At 37.1% G+C, this 21,690-nt stretch overlaps 1 protein-coding gene across 1 annotated transcript; it reads right to left on the bottom strand.

Annotated features, from left to right (window-relative positions):
* Positions 1-1,413: 1,413 nt before the first annotated feature.
* On the bottom strand, positions 1,414-16,678 carry LOC126759672 (protein twist). Its single transcript, XM_050474671.1, has 4 exons — positions 16,381-16,678; positions 13,325-13,992; positions 12,944-13,251; positions 1,414-2,220 (listed from the first exon to the last, which is right to left on the bottom strand). Exons 2-4 carry the CDS (start codon positions 13,642-13,644, stop codon positions 1,814-1,816), a joined length of 1,035 nt encoding a protein of 344 aa, XP_050330628.1. The 5' UTR covers positions 13,645-13,992; positions 16,381-16,678; the 3' UTR covers positions 1,414-1,813.
* Positions 16,679-21,690: the final 5,012 nt, after the last annotated feature.

Raw genomic sequence — 21,690 nt, 5'->3', positions numbered from 1 at the left:
CAATCGCATCAGTTTGTTGGCGGTGGGCTTCAGTCATTCACACACAACGCTCGTTAAAACCTTATATGCTTATAATAAGGATCTCACGGTAATTGGCATAGATTGTGGGGTCCCCTTTTTGTGGATTAGGCAGAACGCACTTAGGTTCCAATCGTCGGGCATGCTTTCAACCGACCATATATTTCAAAGAAACTGATGCATTCATCTTGTCAGTTCTTCGCCGCCGTATTTGAATAGTTTGACCGGTAATAAATCGGTCCCATCCGCTTTGTTTTTCTTCAGGCGACTAATTGCAGTTCGAACACCATCATAGTCGGGCAATAGAAATCCATTCCATCGTCATCATTCACTGCCGTCCATCAGCCTGAAGAAGATTTGTCGATCTTGTTTAGAACTTTTCAATACGTACAGTCAAGTAGTTTGGTGAATTTTCATGTGCTGGAAGGTAATACTACAAATAACCAATAACGAAGTCGATCAGCCTCAATCCTTTTGGAGAGGTTCCGCCACGGAGACTGGATTTCCAACTGTTGTACCAAAGATGCCTTTTTTTTGTTACCCTGGCATTAAAATCGGCAAGCACATTTTTACATCGTGGCGGAGGCAGCCGTCATAAGCGCGCTCCAGCCCCTCCGAAAAGGCATCGTCAGTCATATCGTCCTTCTCTTCCGTCTGGCGTAGGCGCAAATCAGTGTTATGTTGAAAAGTTAGGCTCTTATACAGATTGTGACTAGATGTTCATCCTAAAGAGTGAATGCCAGGACTCGACGACTGAACCTTTCTCCAAACACGAATCAGAATTTGCGCTTCTTTATATAGCCGCTGTAGTAAATGTCACACGGACCCGGTTCCGGTAAAGCTTCTATTTTAGACGTGACCTCAGGTTCCAGGCGGGGTGGCTACCGCATCTTACACAAGGCCACGTTTCTAAGAAGCGCGGTGAGGATGCAAGAGTAGGAATTGGATATAGCCTTCTCACTATAACTGCTTACCCGGAAGCGTGACCATACTCCATTATACCACTTCATTCAAGTTAAATTAATTATGAGCTTGTGGAAAAAATACTTCAAATCAGAAATGGAAAATTTGTGTTAATTGGAAAAGGTCTTCTAAGTAAAGCAATGAATTCTTAAAGCCTTTCCACTTTTTACAAGTATCTGCAATAATTTAACGAGGTCAAGAATTCTTATCATTCAACCTAGATTCTTAGTGGCTTCCCAGTTAATTCTTTTTGGTGTCTAGAGACGGCTTCATTGTACAATTTCCTACTAAGTGTCACGAAAACTTGCAGCATGTTCTTTTTCCTGGAGCACGCCGAGTGTTGCAAGTCTTCAACTGTCAGTTTGTCCACAAAATTTTCCCTTTATCACTTACTTTTTACTTACAGAACCTTCATAAATGAATAAACACGAATTTCCGATAGTTTTGAAACTTGTATTGACTTAGAACAGTCTTTTTTTGAATCGTTCTAAAGAGATAGGTTGAGTTTTAGACTTAATAATAGTAATTATAATTAAATAAATAATAACTTAAAATTATTATACCACAGAAGAACTTGTAAATAAGTAAATATGACTTATCATCATGACTTGTAGAGGTTATGTTAAAGTGTTCGCGAGGATTTCACAGCAGAAGCTTGGTGTTTGCCTTGACGTCGAAGAAGAACTTTTACTTATTATTTATATAATATTTTTACATATTTATCGTAATAACTACTAACACACTCTTGACTAGCATCGTTGTCAGAAATCAGTTCCGCATTCTCACTTCTTCTTCTTAATTGCACTCTCAAATTGGTCCGTCATAATTCCGTTTAGATGCCATTTTGATGCACACCATTGATACCACCGCTTTGCAACTTTGACGCGCCAATACCGTCGGCAGCGCCACCGCAATATCCCTCCGTTGACGTGCTGCCGCCGCCAGTGCTGCTGCCTTCACCTAAATTGCTGTAGCCACTGGTTGAGTCGTCGCTTTGATTGCTATTCTGATTGTGAAATTGTTGTGCTGTTGTTGTTATTTGGTGTTGCTGATGCTGCTGTTGCTGTTGCAAAGGCATCTGCCCCAATGACTGGTGTACACCATTGTGATTGTGCTGGTGATGTGAACTGTGTGTGGGTGCACGCGGATCTTCTGGTGTCCAGGTGCGTGCATAGAGTTTACTGCCCGGATAGCGGTCACCCTTGCGATACCAGGAGAGCGAGTGAGCAATACCGCCGCCTGTAAAAGTAGACAATTTGATGTATTTCGTGTATTCCAGGAATTTATAGAGAAATATTTTAACCTTAAAGAAGAAACTTCGGACTTTAGTAAGAGAGATTGGTATAAAGTGTGGGAAAATTACAGAGTTTTCTTAACAATTGTCTTTCTACGACAGAATCGTAATTTTAAGCAGCAGAAACAAAACTCCATAAGTCACTTATTATTCCCGTCCTGCTATATGGTGCAGAAGCTTTGCGGATTAGCCGCGGCGAATATCGTATTCGATGGAACGATGAGCTGTACGAGATATTCGACGACATAGTTCAGCGAATTAAGAGACAGGGGCGGGGCTAGAGGAAGACCTCCAATTCGTTGGAAATACTAGGTGGAGAAGGACATGGATACACTTGGAATCTCCAATAGGCGCGAAATTGTGTAAAGAGGAAACATCACGCTGTTGTAAACTCTACTATAATCGCATAAGCGGTGTCTACGCCCATAAAGAAGAAAGAAGAAATGCGTTAGAAACATTAAAGTTGACACCTAAGATGATACATGGGACTCTATAGGAACCGGGAACGTTATTGGACGATAGACGTGGCACAGCCCACATTTCGGTGAAAACCCATATTTCAAACAAAAAAAAACGAGTGACATCGGATTGCGGCCTCGGCTGAATTGAACGCATAAAATAGTACACGTTATTGTCCAAGTCGGACCAAAACTATTGAAGCCTCCAGATACCGAATATGGATCAAAACTCCAATTGCGAGCGTTTGATCGAAAATATCGGTCAGTTTGTAAGATATATATTATAGAAATTTGGAGCGAGTCCTTTTCTAATAAAAGTATGTCTGTATGCCAAAAATGGTTTGAATAGGTTTAACAATTTCTTTAGCCCCAAATACCTGACAGAACAATCTTTGAACTTCCAGTTTATTTTAAATCGCATATATCGGCAAGACTCAAGTGGAAACTTGCCCTAGACCCCATATAACAAATCTTATGCACCTGAAGGTTTTTACCTGACTTTGATACTAGTAAGTCGTAAGTTTATGAAATGTTCGGTTACATCCGAACTTAGCTCTTCCTTCTTCTTCTTCTTTATTGGCGTAGACACGGTCACAGCCCCGTTTACCAAGTGCAGCCAGGTCCTTCTCCAACGGAGTGGAGGTCTTTTTCTTCTTCTAATTCCCCAGGCGGGTACTGCGTCGAATACTTTCAGAGCTGGAGTGTTTTTATTTTCATTAGAACGTCGAAGGCATCTTAACCTTCAAACCCTTCCCTTATATTGTATGTGGATACAAAAATGTGTTTTCTCTAGTAAATAAAAACTATGATTATTAAAAAATCCCTGAATGGCAGATTATTTCAGAAATATCATCTTATATTTTTTAAGTGGACACGTAACTGTATCTACATCGTACTCGCCTCGGCTCAAATAAAGAGCTTAGCTCAGTGCTTGATTTCTTCAATGAAAGTGTCAACAATTTTAACGCCCAAACAATTAAAATGCCAACAAATGCAATTACAACTAAAACGAAAACAACAACAACATAACTCATTGTAGAATCCTTTCGATCTTTTCGTTGCCTGCCTCGCATCATGTTTACACGAACCCCAGCCGTCTGGCGGCTTGCTGCACTGGCAATCAAGAATCCATTAGCAGCAACATTACAACCCCATTAGAGGGACGATGAGCAAAGGTAAGCACGAAGATGTCGACGGCGCATAATCTCTGCCTCGTCCTGTTTGTTATTGCAGCTGCATGCTGTGCCACAATTATGCTTCCGCAAGTTCTTGCCGCTTTGCTCTCGATTTTTGTTATTGTTTGGCAAATAAGTGTGCATGCATGTGTGTGTGTGTGTGTGTGTGTGTGTGTGTTTGCGCAAAACGTTAAAAACTCGCATGCTGATTGCCTTTTGGCACTTTGTTTTTGTTTTTTTTTTTATTCGAATTATCCTTTCTGTGTGTCTGTACAGTGTTGCATGTTCGGATTTTCGGCAGTTGTAACAACAACAAGCGCAGCTAAGCATAAGCTGCCAATCAGCGCGTGTTGCAACACCAAGGGTAGCAAGTATCAGTGGTTTGCGCAAAGATGTGCTTGTTCTCACTGGTTTATGGACTGGCTTGGAGGGCGTTACGCTGTGTGCCACCAGCTTCCTGCCAAACAGCTCAAGTTTCGTGCAATTTGTTGCGGCGGTAAGCGATGCGCTTTCATAGATATTTTGTGTGGGCGGTCGAAGGGTGAGGTCAAGCTGCGCCGCTTCCCAGACACTGTGTTTGAAGTGCACGAATGGTGTTTTTCAAGTGTTTTCACTTAACAAAATGCAGCATTCACTCCATTATTTACATTGGTGTCAGTTTCTTTGTAATGTGTCTGTTGGGTTTACTCTTATTTTCGGTGCTTACTTGTTGCCTGTTGGTGTGAAAATGCACAGGGCGTGCGCTTAGTACGGACAGTTAATAAAATATAACGGCGTTTATGGGGTAGAGGATTGGATGAGTCTATCTGTCTTTGAGAAGGATCTAACGTTCACGATAGATAAATGTTGGAGCAAATCCGATTGTTGTTAATACATTATATCTCTGAAGTAATTTATAGAAATGAGTCGAACTGTCAATCTTTGCCAGATAAAAATCCAGGTCCATTTCGGTTACGTGGATCCGATTGTATGATTTTTTTGATCAATCAGTTTGTTTCACCGTTATACGTATATCCGCGGTCCGATGTCAGCGATTTATAAAAACTTTTCTATAAAATAATTATTCCCTTGAATCCATATACATTGGGACAAAAACGCACACGGAAATTGTAATTAAATTTCCTGGATAAATTATATTTCAAAAAAAATATATGTGACCTGGTCTACGAAAAGGGGGCTAACGTGCGAAAACTAGTTTTCTGGGAAAAGCTGTTAAAAATATCGTCAGTTTCTCGTTATCTCATTAATTGTTCTCCTTTTTTTTGACACCTAAGCCCCCTTTTCGTAGACCAGGTCACATATTTTGCTCAGTTGGTAGGACTGTCCTTAAATCTGTCAACCAGTTTGTTTACAGCAGCTGCTTAAGTCCGTACTCCTCAATAGTGCGTTGCGATTTTTGCAATGGATAAAAATCTCGAAGAAAAGTTTCCTCAAATTCTGTATTTCTAACCAAAAATCGTGTGCGGAATCGCTGCGAGTGTTGGAAAAGGCTACGTTGATTCAGTTTCATCAAAAACACAAGCCTACGAGTGGTACAAAGCCTTCAAAGACGGTCGAGAGATCGTTGAGACATGCCTCGTTCTAAAGGCCCCTCGACCTCTTGAACAGATGATAATATTAAAAAGGTGAAGGATATAGAGCTTAAAAATCCTCAGGCAAGTGTTAGAGAGGTGACAAGAGAGCTCAGTATCCCTCGCGAGTCTGTTCGAAAGATTTTAGTGGATATTTTGTGTATGAAACGCGGTCTTGATCGACTCGTCCTAATAAAGCTGACTTTTTTTCAAAAAAAGTACCATAAATAGGTCGCTTTGGACATGATTGAACGTGCGTATTCCGATCCCACATTCATGGAAATCATTATAACAGCTAAAGAAACATGGATTTATGAGTTTGAGATGCGAAGAAGTCAAAAATGTTTGTAGGTGAACAAGCCCCTCAGTGTTTGAAATAATTTGTAGTCTGTCCATTTCTCTGCAGTAAACTGCTTATTTGTTGGAACCGATCAAAATCAAGCACTTGTAAGGAAAGTTTCTTTATATGTATAACAAGATATCGATACTATTTTATTTGTGAAGGATATTCTAGCATTGGTGCAACCGAAATTAATTTTTTTATTAAACTATCAGTGTAACTATAAAATTAAAGTTTTATCAATTCAAGGACAATTCACAATTAACACTACAAGCCTTTAAATAGTCTCAAACATGGAAAATAAATTTACTCCTCCTTTCAAGCACCCACATCCACTATTTTACCTATGCCACCTTGTACACTCATCTTCAATGGTGTTTATTAGCTGTTCGTACCTTTGGTGCTTTGCACCAAATCATTCAACTTTTTCGAACATATACTGCTACATATAGTATCTACATACATATGTATATACATACATATGCACATCTATACACAGACGTGGGTATATTTACAATATGTATGGAGTGGTCTATTGAAGTATTGCCATCTGTTGGCGTAAAACGGATTTCTCACGGTATGATTATGTTGATTTTCTCCATTTCTCTGCTTTTTGCTATATTTTCATTGCATGTTTCCTCTTATCTGTTGTTACATTATTTTTGTTGTAGTGTGTACTTGTTTATACGCAATTTTTTGTTGCATCGCTTTTAAAGCTCTTAAAGAACAACTTTCAACTGTTCCAGAAATTAATAAAAGTAAAAATTTGCGAACGCAATATGGAAAAGCTGAATGGTGGAATATTCGGTACGGAAATTACTAAAAATAGAGATTTTATCAATGTCTTGACTGTTCTGGAAAGCGAATTGTGGAAATGTTTTGTGCTGATAGTCGAAAACTTCCTAGGTAACCATAAAGCACCAAATTATGAAGAAATTATGCAAAATAAACTCTCAGACTTTAGAAACAAATTTGAATATGAACTTAAACTATCTGCGCAAACATCTGGATAAATTTTCAGATAATTATGAAAATTATAGTGAAAAACAGAGAGAGCAGCTCAACCAAGATCTTAAAGTGATGACAGAATGGTATCAAGGTTGTTGAGATCGTCATGTAATGGCAGATTACTGATGGTCATTAAAAAGATATAGCCACCTCTATAAAATAAGAGCTCATGAAAGGCGTTTTATTGAAGAATAACAGATGTTTTGGACATTTTTCTGTCTATTTACTTAAATGTATCCTTATTTTGCAAAGCAAAACATTACAAATATAACTGTTATTTTGTTTCATGTTTTCTAATTTTTCAGGTCTAAACTGGAAATAAAGATTTAGAAATAAACGAGAGCAAATCTTACAAAACCATAGATAGTTTCATGAACTATGGGCACAAATATGTGGGCTCTTACATATATCTAGGTAGTAAAACCACTGTAGACCAGTGTTATTTTTGCTTAAAAAATTATAAGAACTTGAAATGTGGTTCGATGCTTTGGTGCTGTTTGTCGTGACATTTATGTTTTATTGAGATTCTTTCACTTGGGGTTTTCAATGAATACACTAATGGTTAACATATATTCGAAGCTGAAATGTCGATATCTTCGTGTGTTTTTTACTTTGCGACGACAATATTTTCTAATACAGGATGTCTTAGTTTAAAATGTTTGCCCCGAAGCCAATGTAAGTTCGAAACATGATCATATCTGGAATAAAAATAAAGGATTAAACGAATAGACAGTTTTTAAACGGCGAAAAGATTTGATGCCATATTTTTTGTACCAGAATTGCACTTGGGGATGTGATTGGAAAATCAACATCCTACCCGATATACACCACGCACCAAATCTTGGAAAAGACCCGTGAAAAGAGAATCGACACACAACACCTCTTCGTCGATTTTAAAGCTGCTTTTGACAGCACGAAAAGGAGCTGCCTTTATGTCGCGATGTCTGAATTTGGTATCCCCGCAAAATTAATACGGCAGTGTAAACTGACGTTGAGTAATACCAAAAGCTCCATCAAGACCGGTAAGGACCTCTCCCAGTCGTTCGATACCAAACAAAGTTTCAGACAAGGCGACTCCCTTTTGTGCGACTTCTTCAATCTGCTCCTGGATAAAATAATTCGAGCTGCAGAACTAAATAAGAAAGGTACTAACTTCTATAAGAGTGTACAACTGCTGGCGTACGCCGATAATATTGATATCCTTGCCATCAACAACCGCGCGCTTGGTTAGTTCTGCTTTCTCCAGACTGGATAAGGAAGCCAAGCAAATGGGTCTGGTGAGGAACGAAGGCAAGACGAAATATCTCCTATCATCAAACAAACAGTTTTCGCACTCTCGAGTAGGCTCCCACGTCACTGTTGACAGTCATAACTTCGATGTCGTAGATAATTTCGTCAATTTTTCGTCTCCCGACGAACAAAGACCAAATTCTACAAGTCATTCATCATCCCCGCCCTGCTTTATGGTGCAGAGGCATTGACGATGACAACATCTAATGGGTCGGCGTTACGAGTTTTCGAGATAGAAAGGTTCCGCGAAAGATTTATGGTCCTTTGCAGTTTGGCGACGGCGAATACCGCAGTCGATGGAACGATGAGCTGTATGAGTTATACGACGACAGAGACAACGGCTGCGATGGCTAGGTCATGTCGTCCGTATGGATGAAAACACTCGAGCTCTGAAAGTATTCGACGCAGTTCCCACATGGAGAAGCAGAGGAAGAGTAAGACCTCCACTCCGTTGGAGAAATAAGATCAGGTGGAGAAGGACCTAGATGCACTTGGTATCTCGAATTGGCGCCAAATTGCTAAAAGAAGAAACGATTGGCGCGCTGTTGTTAACTCAGCTAGAACCGCCTAAGCCGTGTCTACGCTATTAAAGAAGAAGAAGAAAGCGAGTTTGGCTACGTTCGAAGCCATTCGACTACAGAAATTTAAATAGAAACCCGTACCTTTAAATGAAGTAGAACCACAACCCACTTAGTGGTTATCTTATAACAATCGATTAAACCTTTGTTCAAAAAATAAATTGAAATTTCAAAAAATATAAATCAACGTATTTATTTACAAATAAATAACATACTAAACGCTTAAATATCTACAAACGAGCATATCAGTTCAAAATTAAAAAATACAAAACCGGTTCAAATAACTCAATCTCTAAAGTGATCTTCATATGTTGAAAAATAGGAACTGAAAGAGCACATCCTTTCTAGTAAAATTGAAATTTATTTGTTTTGACAAACTTAAAAAAAAATACTCCAAAATAAGTTATAAAAAAATGTTTGAAACGGCAAACAAACTTTAAACGCTTTTCCGTTTCTACTTGCACCCTTTCAGTTAAAAAAAATAAGGGCTAATAAACATAAATGTTTGTCATTTTGGTTCACGATGAGTCGCTTGCAGAACGCAATTTATATTCATCCAAATTTATAATATATAACTGTATATACATACATATATGTTTGCAATACCCTTGCTGCCTACCCCCTTTTTTGCATGCGCTGCCACCTCATTCAATTTGAATAGAAGAATTATTAACCAAAAACCGTGACTAAAGATGGTTTTATTAGCGGCTGCAGAAGGGGAAGAAGGTGTATGGTATAGGGTATTGCCACAAATACCACGTGCAACATGCATACACATGAAACACTGAGAGTATCATCGGCAATTTAAGAAATTCGCATTGCATGCCACTGAATGATCGATACTTCCGCTTCCCCTTTCAACTTAGACGAGCACCTTTTTTTTGAAGGATTTCATGAGAAAAGTGTGAAAATTCTAATTAGTCACACTTAGCAGCTTATTGTGGCTGCTGTAAGCAGTAACTAATATAGAACTTGCACGCAAATGCCTGTGGGTATGTGTGTGTGGTGTGGTTTTATGTCTATGGGTGAGCTGTGTGCAAATGAATTTTGTGTTTGCCACCACCCGATCGTATTAGCGGTGCGGTGTATTACATCGAGTTCAAGCTGGTGTCCACGCTCAAAGGATCTACATTTGAGTGTGCAGCTTGCGGCATAAATTCGCGGTAACACCCGATTCAAGCTATGAGTCGTCAATTTATTTCATCTGTTCAATCAGCCAAAAATATAAAATCGTTCACAATTTTTTTTTTTTGTGAAAAATACGAAATTTAAGGCAAATTATTATTATGCGATATTAAGCCACCCCGTGGCTTCAGTTGTGGGCGTACACGCTTGACCAATTTGATTGATGTTCATACATACATATGTCAAAAAGCATGATTAGCATGATTGTATAACATTAGCATCGCGTGCAAGATCTGCTTATGAGTAATAATTAGTTCAATTGAGTCGGCGAATATTTCAATGGACAGTTCAAATTTATATAATTTTTATAAGTGAAGTACACACATTATATACATGTATGTATGTACATATATAGGTTATTAACCTTCAAAAATTTTGGTATGCTCCACAACGTCACGTGATAGCTCAAAAAAATATTAACAAACCCACGTCGTCGCTCACAAGGAGTGAACGACAAAGATATCCAACCAATTTTATGAGATAAAAAGAGAAGAAATCTCCAAACTATCAGATCTCCACCAAACCGATCTCTTAAAGATTTTTACCCACATTTGTGGAAATAATTCCAACCACGCTTATAAGGAACAAGTAAGGAAGGGCTAAGTTCGGGTGTCACCGAACATTTTAAACTCTCGCATGATAAAGTGATAATCGAGATTTCATTATACGTCATTTACATATTTTTCAAATACCGTATTTGTGTAAAGTTTTATTCCGCTATCATCATTGGTTCCTAATGTATATACTCGTATTATACTGAAAAGGCATCAGATGGAATTCAAAATAGCGTTATATTGGAAGAAGGCGCGGTTGTGAACCGATTTCACCCATATTTCGTACATGTCATCAGGGTGTTAAGAAAATATTATATACCGAATTTCATTGAAATCGGTGGAGTAGTTCCTGAGATATGGTTTTTGGTCCATAAGTGGGCGAGGCCACGCCCATTTTCAATTTTTAAAAAAAGCTTCGGTGCAGCTTCCTTCTGCAATTTCTTTTGTAAAATTTAGTGTTTCTGACGTTTTTTGTTAGTCCGTTAACGCACTTTTAGTGATTTTCAACATAACCTTTGTATGGGAGGTGGGCGTGGTTATTATCCGATTTCTTCCATTTTTGAACTGTATATGGAAATGCCTAAAGGAAACGACTCTATAGGATTTGGTTGACATAGCTATAGTAGTTTCCGAGATATGTACAAAAAACTTAGTAGGGGGCGGGGCCACGCCCACTTTTCCAAAAAAAAATTACGTCCAAATATGCTTCTCCCTAATGCGATCCCTTTTGCCAAATTTCACTTAAATATCTTTATTTATGGCTTAGTTATGACACTTTATAGGTTTTCGGTTTCCGCCATTTTGTGGGCGTGGCAGTTGGCCGATTTTGCCCATCTTCGAACTTAACCTTCTTATGGAGCCAAGTAATACGTGTACCAAGTTTCATCATGATATCTCAATTTTTATTAAAGTTACAGCTTGCACGGACGGACGGACAGACGGACGGACGGCCCTGATCACTTTGGTATATATAACCCTATATCTGACTCTTTTAGTTTTAGGACTTACAAACAACCGTTATGTGAACAAAACTATAATACTCTCCTTAGCAACATTGTTGCGAGAGTATAAAAATGCGAGGGAAGCTCCAAACTATCAGATCTCCACCAAACCTGAAGTTCTTTTTTGTAAAATAGTGGCAAACTGATCTCTTCAAAGTTCTAATCTACATCTCTGGCAACGCAAAGCGCTTACATATGTTCAATTCTGTTTTTAGTTTCGAATTCGGGAGATTTTGACTACAGTTCCTTGAAAATTCCTCGTTGAACTCGAAAAAATAATTGAATTGCTGTTATTACTTAACGTGTTCGCTTAAAAAAGAGATATGTTTATTGTTTCCTTTACAGCATTCCTTAAAGCAATTGAGGCCTTTTAATTTCACATTGGTAATACTTCCCGAACCTATGGTTGGATAACATCAATGATCAGCAAGTAGCTGAAAATTTTTCGCTCAAATAAAAACAATTATTACCTAGCGAAGCCCGTAGATCTATGATCCTCCTCATGCCATTCTTACTCTCAAGTGCCTGAGCTTCGACAGGCGACATTGTTTCTGGGAGAGTACAAAAAAAAAAAAACAATTCAAAAAACTAATCATTCTTCCCCGAAACAAATTATGGCAGCTTGTGTGATTTTATACAGGTTACGGCAAGCTGCGGTGTCATCTGCACAAATTAGGGTACTGTTACACAGATCAGTGTCGCTTTTGCGATCAAAGAGCAGAGACAACAGAGGCTGGATTTCCCCGCAATGGCAAGAAGAAGCAGTCAGGCTATCGGATAGTTGTTTTCGATGAGAGAATACATTGCAACCATAAACCCAGGAGCTTCACTAAGTCTCTTTGAATTGACTGGGTTAAACGAAGTTGTAAGATTGGATTATAAGAGAGGACAAAATAGACCACAGGTGGCAGGACAATCCTTAAAATTTAATCTAATCGAATCAACTTACTCTCAAATCACTCGACTATGACGTCCATATACCATACACGAGATATGTTTAGAAAACAACAGCAGTTTTAAAATTTCGTGTTTGGGCAGTCTAAAGTCAAAATTTTTTTATTATGTGGATATTTGACGAGTTTTTACAAGGTTAGCGATTTTCGTTTGTCAAAAGCTGACACTTCGTTACTTTTTCGTGAATTCATGATCAAAAACAATATACTACCGATGCCCCAACCGCCATATTCGTATGACTTTTTCCTATTTCTAAAAATAAGGAGCTTTTTCTCCTCGTCTACCTCATTTGAGGCCTCGTTGACCTTGTTTGAGTTTGAGAAGTGTTTCGACGATTGGGAGAAGCGCTGGCATAAGTGCATAATTTTTAAGGCGACAGCATTAATGTAAACGAATGAATATTTTTTTCGTCAAAAAAAGAAAATTCCAGTTATTTTTTGAACACATCTCGAAAATAAGCCGAGCAAAAACACCGAGATTTGACAAATTTAAAATTTCATCTAATTTCATCTAAACGCTAAACCAAAGTTGTAAGAAATATTATTACTACTCACTTCTATCTTTTAGGATGATCTTCTTCGGCGGCTCCTTTTGATAGTTGCGCTGCAAACTCAAGCCCGGTTCATTGCCATTTTTATCCTTTTTCACCATCTCACTCAGAAAAGTGATATAACTGATGGCCAACTTCAGTGTATCCACTTTACTCAAACGTTTCTCATATGGCAAAGTGGGAATATGTGAACGTAGACCCTCAAATGCCTCATTGATGCTCTGCATGCGACGACGTTCACGCAAATTGGCCGCTTGTCGCTGTTGAGCCATTTGCGAGGCACACTTCAAACGGCGCGTCTTATGCAAGCGACTAAATTCGAAAAGAAAGAAAGCATTGATATCAGAACTAAAACGAACCGCCATTGTAACTGCATGTGACCCACCTCTTTTCATTGTTCTCTTGATCACTATTGAAGCCACTGCTATACGCATCATCTTCATCACTCTCCGAGCTATTATCATCATCGCCGAAGAAGAACTCCGAACTGGAGCTGGAACCATTCGTCGCCTGTGAGCCTTCGAAAAAGTGTCGCGCCATTGTCGCTTCCAAATCGAAATTGTCGAGGGAAAACATTTTTGCGGTAATATTGGTCAAAGGTGCGGACTGACGTGTATTAATATTGTTGTTGTTAATGTAATTCCCTTCACTTGTTGACTCGTCCAATCGTTCGTAAACACAATTATTTAATTGAATAATTGGCATTTAATAGTTTTCGCATTTTCCTTTCAAAAATTCTGCTTTCTAAGTGCGCGCACGCGTCGCTTCCGATTTCAGTACTCGTATTTGACTTATGACTTTCGTCACAAAACGATATGGCTTATACTCGTATATACGACGGGCCGCGTGTCCTACACGTGCGCTTTACACCCGAACAAGTGTTCTCCGGAAGCACACAGCTGTTGTCGTCTATTGTTTGTAGATTTGTCGTTAGATAACAATTAGTTTGTTTATCATCGGTATCAATGTTGTTGTTACCACCCCTCTACACTTCGGCTCTACCGACCACGTGCGGTGAATTTGATTTCCTTATCAATTAGCTGGGAAAGCGTTCTATGTAAAGAGATAAATATGATTATTATCTGATGATGTTTGTTCGGACTCTTATTGGACGGTTTATCATTAATTTATGATGACATTTTAAGTAGGGATATTTGAGGTTATTGATTTTTGCATATGTATTGTAATAAAAATGTTTTACATGAGTTTGGTTATCAAAAACATTTTGGTTTACATATTATTATCACTCATTATTTGCTCAAATATGGAAAATGTGGTGGGAGTACTAGACGAGAAGCGTTTGGCCTAACAACAAAGGAACTTTTTCGAAAGAAAACATGGCTTTATTCTTCGACATAATCTTCATCTATAGTAAGGCATACATATGTTGTAACGATACCTAATCGAAATTTGTGTGAAATCGCTTTCCAGCGAAACACCTTTTGAGTCTGGGAAAGAGAAAGTAATTGCGAAGAGCCAAATCTGGTCAGTATGGATGGGGGACTAGTTCAAAAAACAATTATTTCAATTTAAGGATTGTATCGCAAGCTGAATGAGTCAAAGCGTTGCCTTGTTGATAGAACATTTTTTCATCGCCAAATAAAATTGGGTTTAATCATGTTATTAATGCATTCGATCAGTCGTCAGTCATTCTTTGAACGGGTCCTGTTCGATCGATATTGGCGATATATAACTTTCGTTTCTTTGAAATGCCAGTGATTTTAACTAACTAATTGACCATTAAATATGGGGTAAATTTTCGTAACACTTATTCAACCTTTGTTTGTTTTTTTCCTAACAGGAAACAAAATTAAAACACGAAGTTTCTTTTCGTCATGAAAAGACTTACTCCTGAATAACGTTTAAAGTTCGTTCAACTTTACCACGTTCGGTAAAGGATGTGTTTCGAGCACTCGCTCTACTTATGGTCTACATAATCGACCTACTAAGCGTACTATTCACAACATCCGTCTTGAGACCCAGCATTCATTATTGGATAATATTCGACCAAATACACCACGTCCAGCACACAGTGAAGAAAGTATAGCAAACATAACCGTAGAGAGTCGATTCGGCGTCATTCACAGCTACTTGGACTGACGTATGGAACGACTTGGCTCATTTTAAGTAAAGCTCTTAAATTGAAAGCTTACAAAATACAGGTTGTGTAAGAATTTAAGTCGCTTAAACTTTCAAAGCGACATCCCCCTGATCTATAGGCTCTTGAAAAGTTCCAAGAAAATCCGACGTTTTCCGAGGAAAATTTTGTTCAGCGATGAGGCCCATTTCTGGCTCAATGGGTACGTAAACAAGCAAAATTGCCGCATTTGGGACGAAGATCAACCTGAAGAGATTCAAAAGCTTCCGTTTCATCCAGAAAAAACAACGGTTTGGTGTTGTTTGTGAGCCGATGGAATCATCGGTCCATATTTCTTCAAAAATGATGCCAGTGAGAACGTAACCGTCAATGGTGACCGTTAACGCGCCTTGATAACCGACTTTTTGATGCCTGAACTTGAAGTTCGTGAACTCGGTAACATTTCGTTTTTATAAGACGGCGCCATTTCCCATACATCGCATCAATCAATGGATTTATTGAGAGAACACTTCGGTGAGCAGATAATTTCATGTTTTGGGCTGGCCAATTGGCCACTAAGATCGTGTGATATCACACCGTTAAACTTTTTTCTGTGGGAATATGTAATCTAAAGTCTATGCGGACAATTCCGCTTTGATTCAGGCGTTGGATCAAAACATCACGCGTTTCATTCGCCAGTTATTATTATATTATGAAATTTTTTGCCTTGTATATAATTCTACATACAATGATTTATCGGGATTTGAACTGATCAGAATTCAAATTTTCATAGACCAAATACTAAAATCAAAATTTGTGGTAAAATTCGCTTTTTAAGCGCTGTTATTTTTTAAATTTGTTATCTTTTTTAATCGTAGGTCGGAGTTATGGAGAATATCTTCTAGTTTAACGATAATTTTTAATTTTTTGTTTCATTCAAAAGACTGGAATCACTGCAGCATTGGAAGGACCTTTTTGTAAAATAATTTAACATTTTATACATTTTTTCAAAAATTCACTATCTATTCTTGAAACATGTATAAATATATCTCGATTTAATTTCAAAACAATCGATAAAATAGTTTTTTGGTTCTTAATTTCCCAAAAATTGGCGTTTTTAAGCCGGAGTGCGACACTTTATTACGTTAAACCTAATCTACTCAAATCTCTCCCTCGGGACCACTATACTAATTATTGCATCATGGCTGCTTACACATTAGTTGTTCCACTTAATTTTTTATTTTTCATGAGCGTCAACATTTATTGCACTATTTTCTTCTTTTAACAATCAGAGGTGCATATCGATTATAAATACGCATTTTCATATTATTTTAATTTTATAATTTTTTGTACTTTAAGATTACCTCATTCAGTTAGTAGTGACTTTAATTTTTCATATGCACAATTTATTTGCATTTTCATAATGATAATATTTTTATATTTGCAATTAAACACCTAACACCACTTTATATTAAAAACCATTGAGTTCACGCATTGAATGAGAAATTACGAATTATGCATTTTATATTAAGTTTTTCTATTTTATTTATTTTTTTAATTAAAATGCACTTTTATATCCCGTCGCCAAATTATATTTGAACCGCTTTTAGGCGCATAAACGCGCGCCACTTCCGTTCACGAGATCACACAACAAATGAATGCCTGGCGGTAGTGTAAAGTGGCCGTTCAGTTACCGATATCCTGACAATTGATAAGTGAATGTTTATTGCACCCTCTCTGCCGCCCCACCATGCAGTAATATTCATTCATTTGAGGGGTTGTTTTTCCTGTTGCAGGGTGGTGGTTGTGCTGCCAGATTGTTTTGCTGCCGGCAGTGATAATGAACCAAATCAACGTGTGTGCAATATGTATTTGTGTGTGTGTGTTGCGGTTCTTTGAAGGCCACAAGTTGGGTTGAGTGTAAGTTTATTTCGACAATGATGGCGGCAAACTTCAAGGAATGAACTTACTGGGCGGAGCTTAGCACTGTGCCAATCGGAGAGTGAATCGTGTGCTTAGTGAAGGAATGCTGGCGTTGTTTTTTCTTCTTTTTTTTTTACTATTTAAAGGTGTCAAAGTTCAGTACGACAGGTAGCGCTATGAAATGCTTAGACATATGGGTATAAATAAGATATATCCATCGAAGATATTTAACGACAAGCAAGCAAGGTAATTACCATGTTTGCGTAAGCAAAAACTAAAGAAACAAGTAAGGACGGACAAAGTTCGAGCGCAATCAAACATTTTCTACTCTTGCAACTTGCAAGAGTCAAGGCCAGACTAATACCTTCAGGTGTAAAACCAGACCAGAATCCAAGCAATTTTATATACTTACATATACATATGTACATAAATACATATGTATACTATATACTACGTAACTCATACACTGACCGACAAATTCGGCATAGTTTACTAGAAAATCATTATATGCAGTTTATGGAAGTCGGGGTATCTATAAAGTCGATTTTATCTATTAACTATTATCATGCTCTTGTACTAAAAAATGTTCTCTGGGTTTCATTAAGGTACCTTACATACAATCACCAATCATATGGAGTAAAGTCAGCCGGATGTTCGAAAATCCTGGTAATAGTTATATGGGAGCTGGGTCAAGTTTTCACCCAATTGTGTCTATTTAAGGCACAAAGATATACTGTTATGAGTTAAATTTTCTGTAACTTTCATTGAAATAACTCACATATTGGCCGACATTTCCAGCATACAGTCACCAGGAAGTTCGAAAATCTCTATATTAGGTATAAGAGGGCTCATTTTTGATACACAGTATTACTATTGCCAAAACATGACTCTCCATGAATTTCCATTTTACATCTCACACATTGACTGTTATTTTTGGTAAAAATGCAACTATAGTTACTGGAGTCCACATTTTCGGTACCTAGGGGCTCGATTAGTTTTGGTTGGATTTGGACAATTTTTGGTCATATGGTGGTATACTTTAAAAGAAATTATTGCAAAATTGTATCGTTATATTAATTGCTTCTTGATTTGCGTACTGGAAAGTGAAAGAATCAAGTGGAATTTAAAATTGTGCTATATGAGAAGGAGGCGTGGTTATAGTCCGATTTCGTCCGTTTTCATATTGTGACATAAGAATATAAGAAGAATGTCACTTACTAAATTTCGAAATCCCAAGTCACGAGATATGGAATTCCCCCAAGAAATGAGCGTTGCCACGCCCATCGTCCAAATTTCACACTGGCTCCCATAAGCTCTCTCATACCTTCTCGAAGGTGAAATTTAATGTCTCTGGCGATTTAGTTATTGATTTATTGCGTTTTTAGTAGTTTTTAACAATACCGTTATATGGAGAGTGAGCGGAGTTATTTTTCGATTTCATCCTTTTTGACACTTTCGGTAGGAATTTTCATAATTTTTGTGCTGAGCGAATTTGGTAATTGTGGCTTTATTGGGTTAAGAGATACATACAGACCATAGGTCGGTCCTACGCAAACATTTTCAAAAGTTTTTGCCCACAGATGGCCCTTGCTTCTCTTAGAATACTTTTTATCCACTTACGCGATTTTCCAATATCTGTTTTCAGGTAATCAAAAATTATATATAAACTTCAAATATGTTTTTCTGGAAAACGAGCTTTTCTTCAACCAACCAACCCATTAGTTTCTAGGCTACACCCAATCTCTTCTATATCGTTTCTATGCTATTTAGTAGTCCTTAAAAAATACTGTTTGTATGTATTGATTGTGCGTTTTTGCCTTCGTACTAATTTGTTTATACAGCTGCACAGCTGCTCATCACACAAATTTTCGTTAGTTCGCTTAAACATAATTTGTTTATCATTCCGATCCGCAGGACAATGCAATCATAACAGTCTGCTCGTAAAACAACAACAGCAACGATCGAAATGATAAAAGAACAATATGTAATTTGTTCGATGTTAGCCGCAAGCAACAACAACTCGAAAGATACGAATACATGTTTGTATGTATGTGTGACGGCCGAAAATTAACCCTCATAAACGTATCTGTGGGGTGATGACTTTCATGCATAAAGCACTTCATTATGTACCTCTAAGAAATTTTAGTATTTGTGAAACTAGTTGAGAGTATTTCCTTAATTTATACTCGTATGGAGGGAGGGTAAATGATTTGAGGAGTTATAAAAAAAAAAATCGAAATATTTTTTTTTTTTTTTAATTTTTAAATAATTTTTCATAACTAATTAAAGTTTTTATTGTTAGTTATTTTATAAAATAATTATTTATGACATGATATCCAAATTTTGAATATTTTGGAAATATATTTTAAAATGACAAAATGTTTCCTGCTGGGTCACATCTTTATTTGCGTTCATTTCTGGCGCGTTTTAAAAATTATGTCATTGAATGTGGCTAAACAATTGGATGAGGAATTATATTTTGACACCCTTGTCACTGGAAGTGCAGTTTTGAATAAGCAAATAATGAGCGTTACCCCCAAAGCGTGAAGGAGGTACTCGCGTATAATAGTATGGCTTATATGCCAAACTACAGAAAAGTTTTTGAAGACAATATAAAATGATGTGTATAAAAAATAAAAATAATAAATAAAAATTAAAATATTTTTTTAATTGCTTTAAAAATAAGCTAATAAGTTTAACTGATTAAAAACCGTCTTCTTCTCTATGGGCGTAAACGCCGCTTACGCGCTTATATCCGCGTTTACAACAACGCGCCAGCCTTTCTTCCTATTCCCTGTTTGGCGCCGATTGGAAATTCCAAGTGTAGCCAGATCCTTCTCCACCTGGTCTTTCTAACGGATTAGAAGTCTTCCTCTTCCTCTGCTTCCTTCGGCGTTGACTACTCGCAGAGCTGGAGTGTTTTCATTCATTTGTACGACTCTCTCTCTTTAATTAGGCTTCCGTTTGGAGTTGTTTGCAATCAGCTGATATTCGAGCCCTGTGTTACACCATAGGTAGCTGTAGAGTGGTTGTCTTATGACGCAACTAAGCCTTTAGAAGGTCCATTGTGATTTTTTACACCCTAACAAGTACAAAATATGTAGAAATGATAAGTTCTTTCTAGTTTTAATGCTGAAAAATTGTACTGGTTGACAATTAAAAACTTTATGCAAACAGAAAATTAATTTTACAACGTGACAATTAGAAATAGTGTACGACAAAAAACATCATTAATCAGAATTTGAGCGATTTGAAATTATCGAAATACAGATATACCCACAGAACGATTAAAAAAGAGCAACATACTTGTTTCAGAATGAAGAATGCATAGATTTGCAGCATTTACTGCCTGCTCAAAACCCAAAATTCAATATTCAAGCAAATGATTGACTCAGTGGAAGTTAGATTATTGATTTAATGAAACATATTACAGAATTTTTCTCTTAACAAAGTTAATCATTTTGTTTTCTTTCATAGCTCAGTTTGTAAAAAACACTGAATATGCGTATTAAAACCAAGTGTATTGAATTGAGCTCTTACCTAGTATATTATACCTGAAACCCAGAAAGACCGCCACACAAAGACTTTTACTTCCGCTAAATAAATTTGTTTGCCCAACTTTAACCGCAATTAATTTTTCATCATTTTCCAAAATGATTTCAAAATCTTTTTCCAAAAATATACCTACTTAAGATCGCCTATCTTGAAAGGATTACTTCAACGATAACTTCATACTCGTATGCATTTCCCCCTCTACAAATGAACACAATATAAAGAAATGCATGTAAAATATAATGGAAAGGACGAGAACCAAAAAACGAATATGGGATTATTGGAATGTCACTTAAAAAAAAAAAAAAATATAATTATATATGTGAACAATTGAGAAGGTAATTCCACAGTTAAAGCACATCTCAAAACCAAACTCAACTATAGTAAAGTATCAAAAAAGGATCAAAAATTACAATCCCGGCGCTTATCACACACACAAAATCTTCCCTCCTCTTGAGTAATCGCGTCCGAGTTCGCAGTCTATTGACGCTGGGTATTAAGTGCAAATCCGCTTGAGTGCACGCTTGAAAGCGCAAAAAGTGGATGCGGTAAACAAGTAATAAAGGTATTTCCGTGAAATATATACACACATTATTATAACACATATACATATATATATATGTATGTATGTATATGTAGTATTTAAGAGGATAAATATATGGAGCTTTGTGTAGTAACTATATGAACTTAGTAAGGCAGTAACAAGGATGGAATTGTTTTAATCATATTTGTCATTAAATAAACAAGTTTTTAGAAATTTCACATCCAAAAAATTAATTTGAGATTGAAATGAAAAAAATGCCTGCAGAAAGTGTCAGAACAAATCTGCAATTCTGTTCAACAAAACTCTATTTATGGGACGTCAACTTTGTTTTCTCTATAACACCAAGCTGTGTGTTTTAAAGAACTAATAATTTTTTTGAAATTGGTTAAACCAATATACATACTTCAATCTGTAAACCGTTAAGTTTTCCAGACATAGTCTCCTATAAAAAGTTTTCGAAAATAAGCAATATTCTGTAGATCTTGTGACGCGTTGCTCTCTACTTCTGTTATGACAAAAAAGCTCACGGAAATTGTAATTAAATTCCCCGGAGAAATGAAATTTCCAAAAACTGTATTTTGCTAAATTGGTTTGACTGTCCTTAATTACAGGAATTGTCCGGAAAGTAATAGGACTGATTTTCTTCCGCCGCGAC

This window comes from Bactrocera neohumeralis, chromosome 2 (assembly GCF_024586455.1).
Source record: "Bactrocera neohumeralis isolate Rockhampton chromosome 2, APGP_CSIRO_Bneo_wtdbg2-racon-allhic-juicebox.fasta_v2, whole genome shotgun sequence".
NCBI classification, from domain to species: domain Eukaryota; kingdom Metazoa; phylum Arthropoda; class Insecta; order Diptera; family Tephritidae; genus Bactrocera; species Bactrocera neohumeralis.
Note: the sequence above shows the minus strand (reverse complement) of the source record. Positions and strands in the feature narration are given on the sequence as shown.

What these genes read in the sequence shown, in the direction of transcription:
- LOC126759672 (XM_050474671.1), bottom strand. Translation starts at nt 13,644, where the DNA reads ATGCCAATTATTCAATTAAATAATTGTGTTTACGAACGATTGGACGAG. An exon ending in CAAGAGAACAATGAAAAGAG is followed by an intron (nt 13,252 to 13,324) that starts GTGGGTCACATG and finishes TTTCGAATTTAG; the next exon opens with TCGCTTGCATAAGACGCGCC. An exon ending in GATCATCCTAAAAGATAGAA is followed by an intron (nt 2,221 to 12,943) that starts GTGAGTAGTAAT and finishes CTACTTTTACAG; the next exon opens with GCGGCGGTATTGCTCACTCG.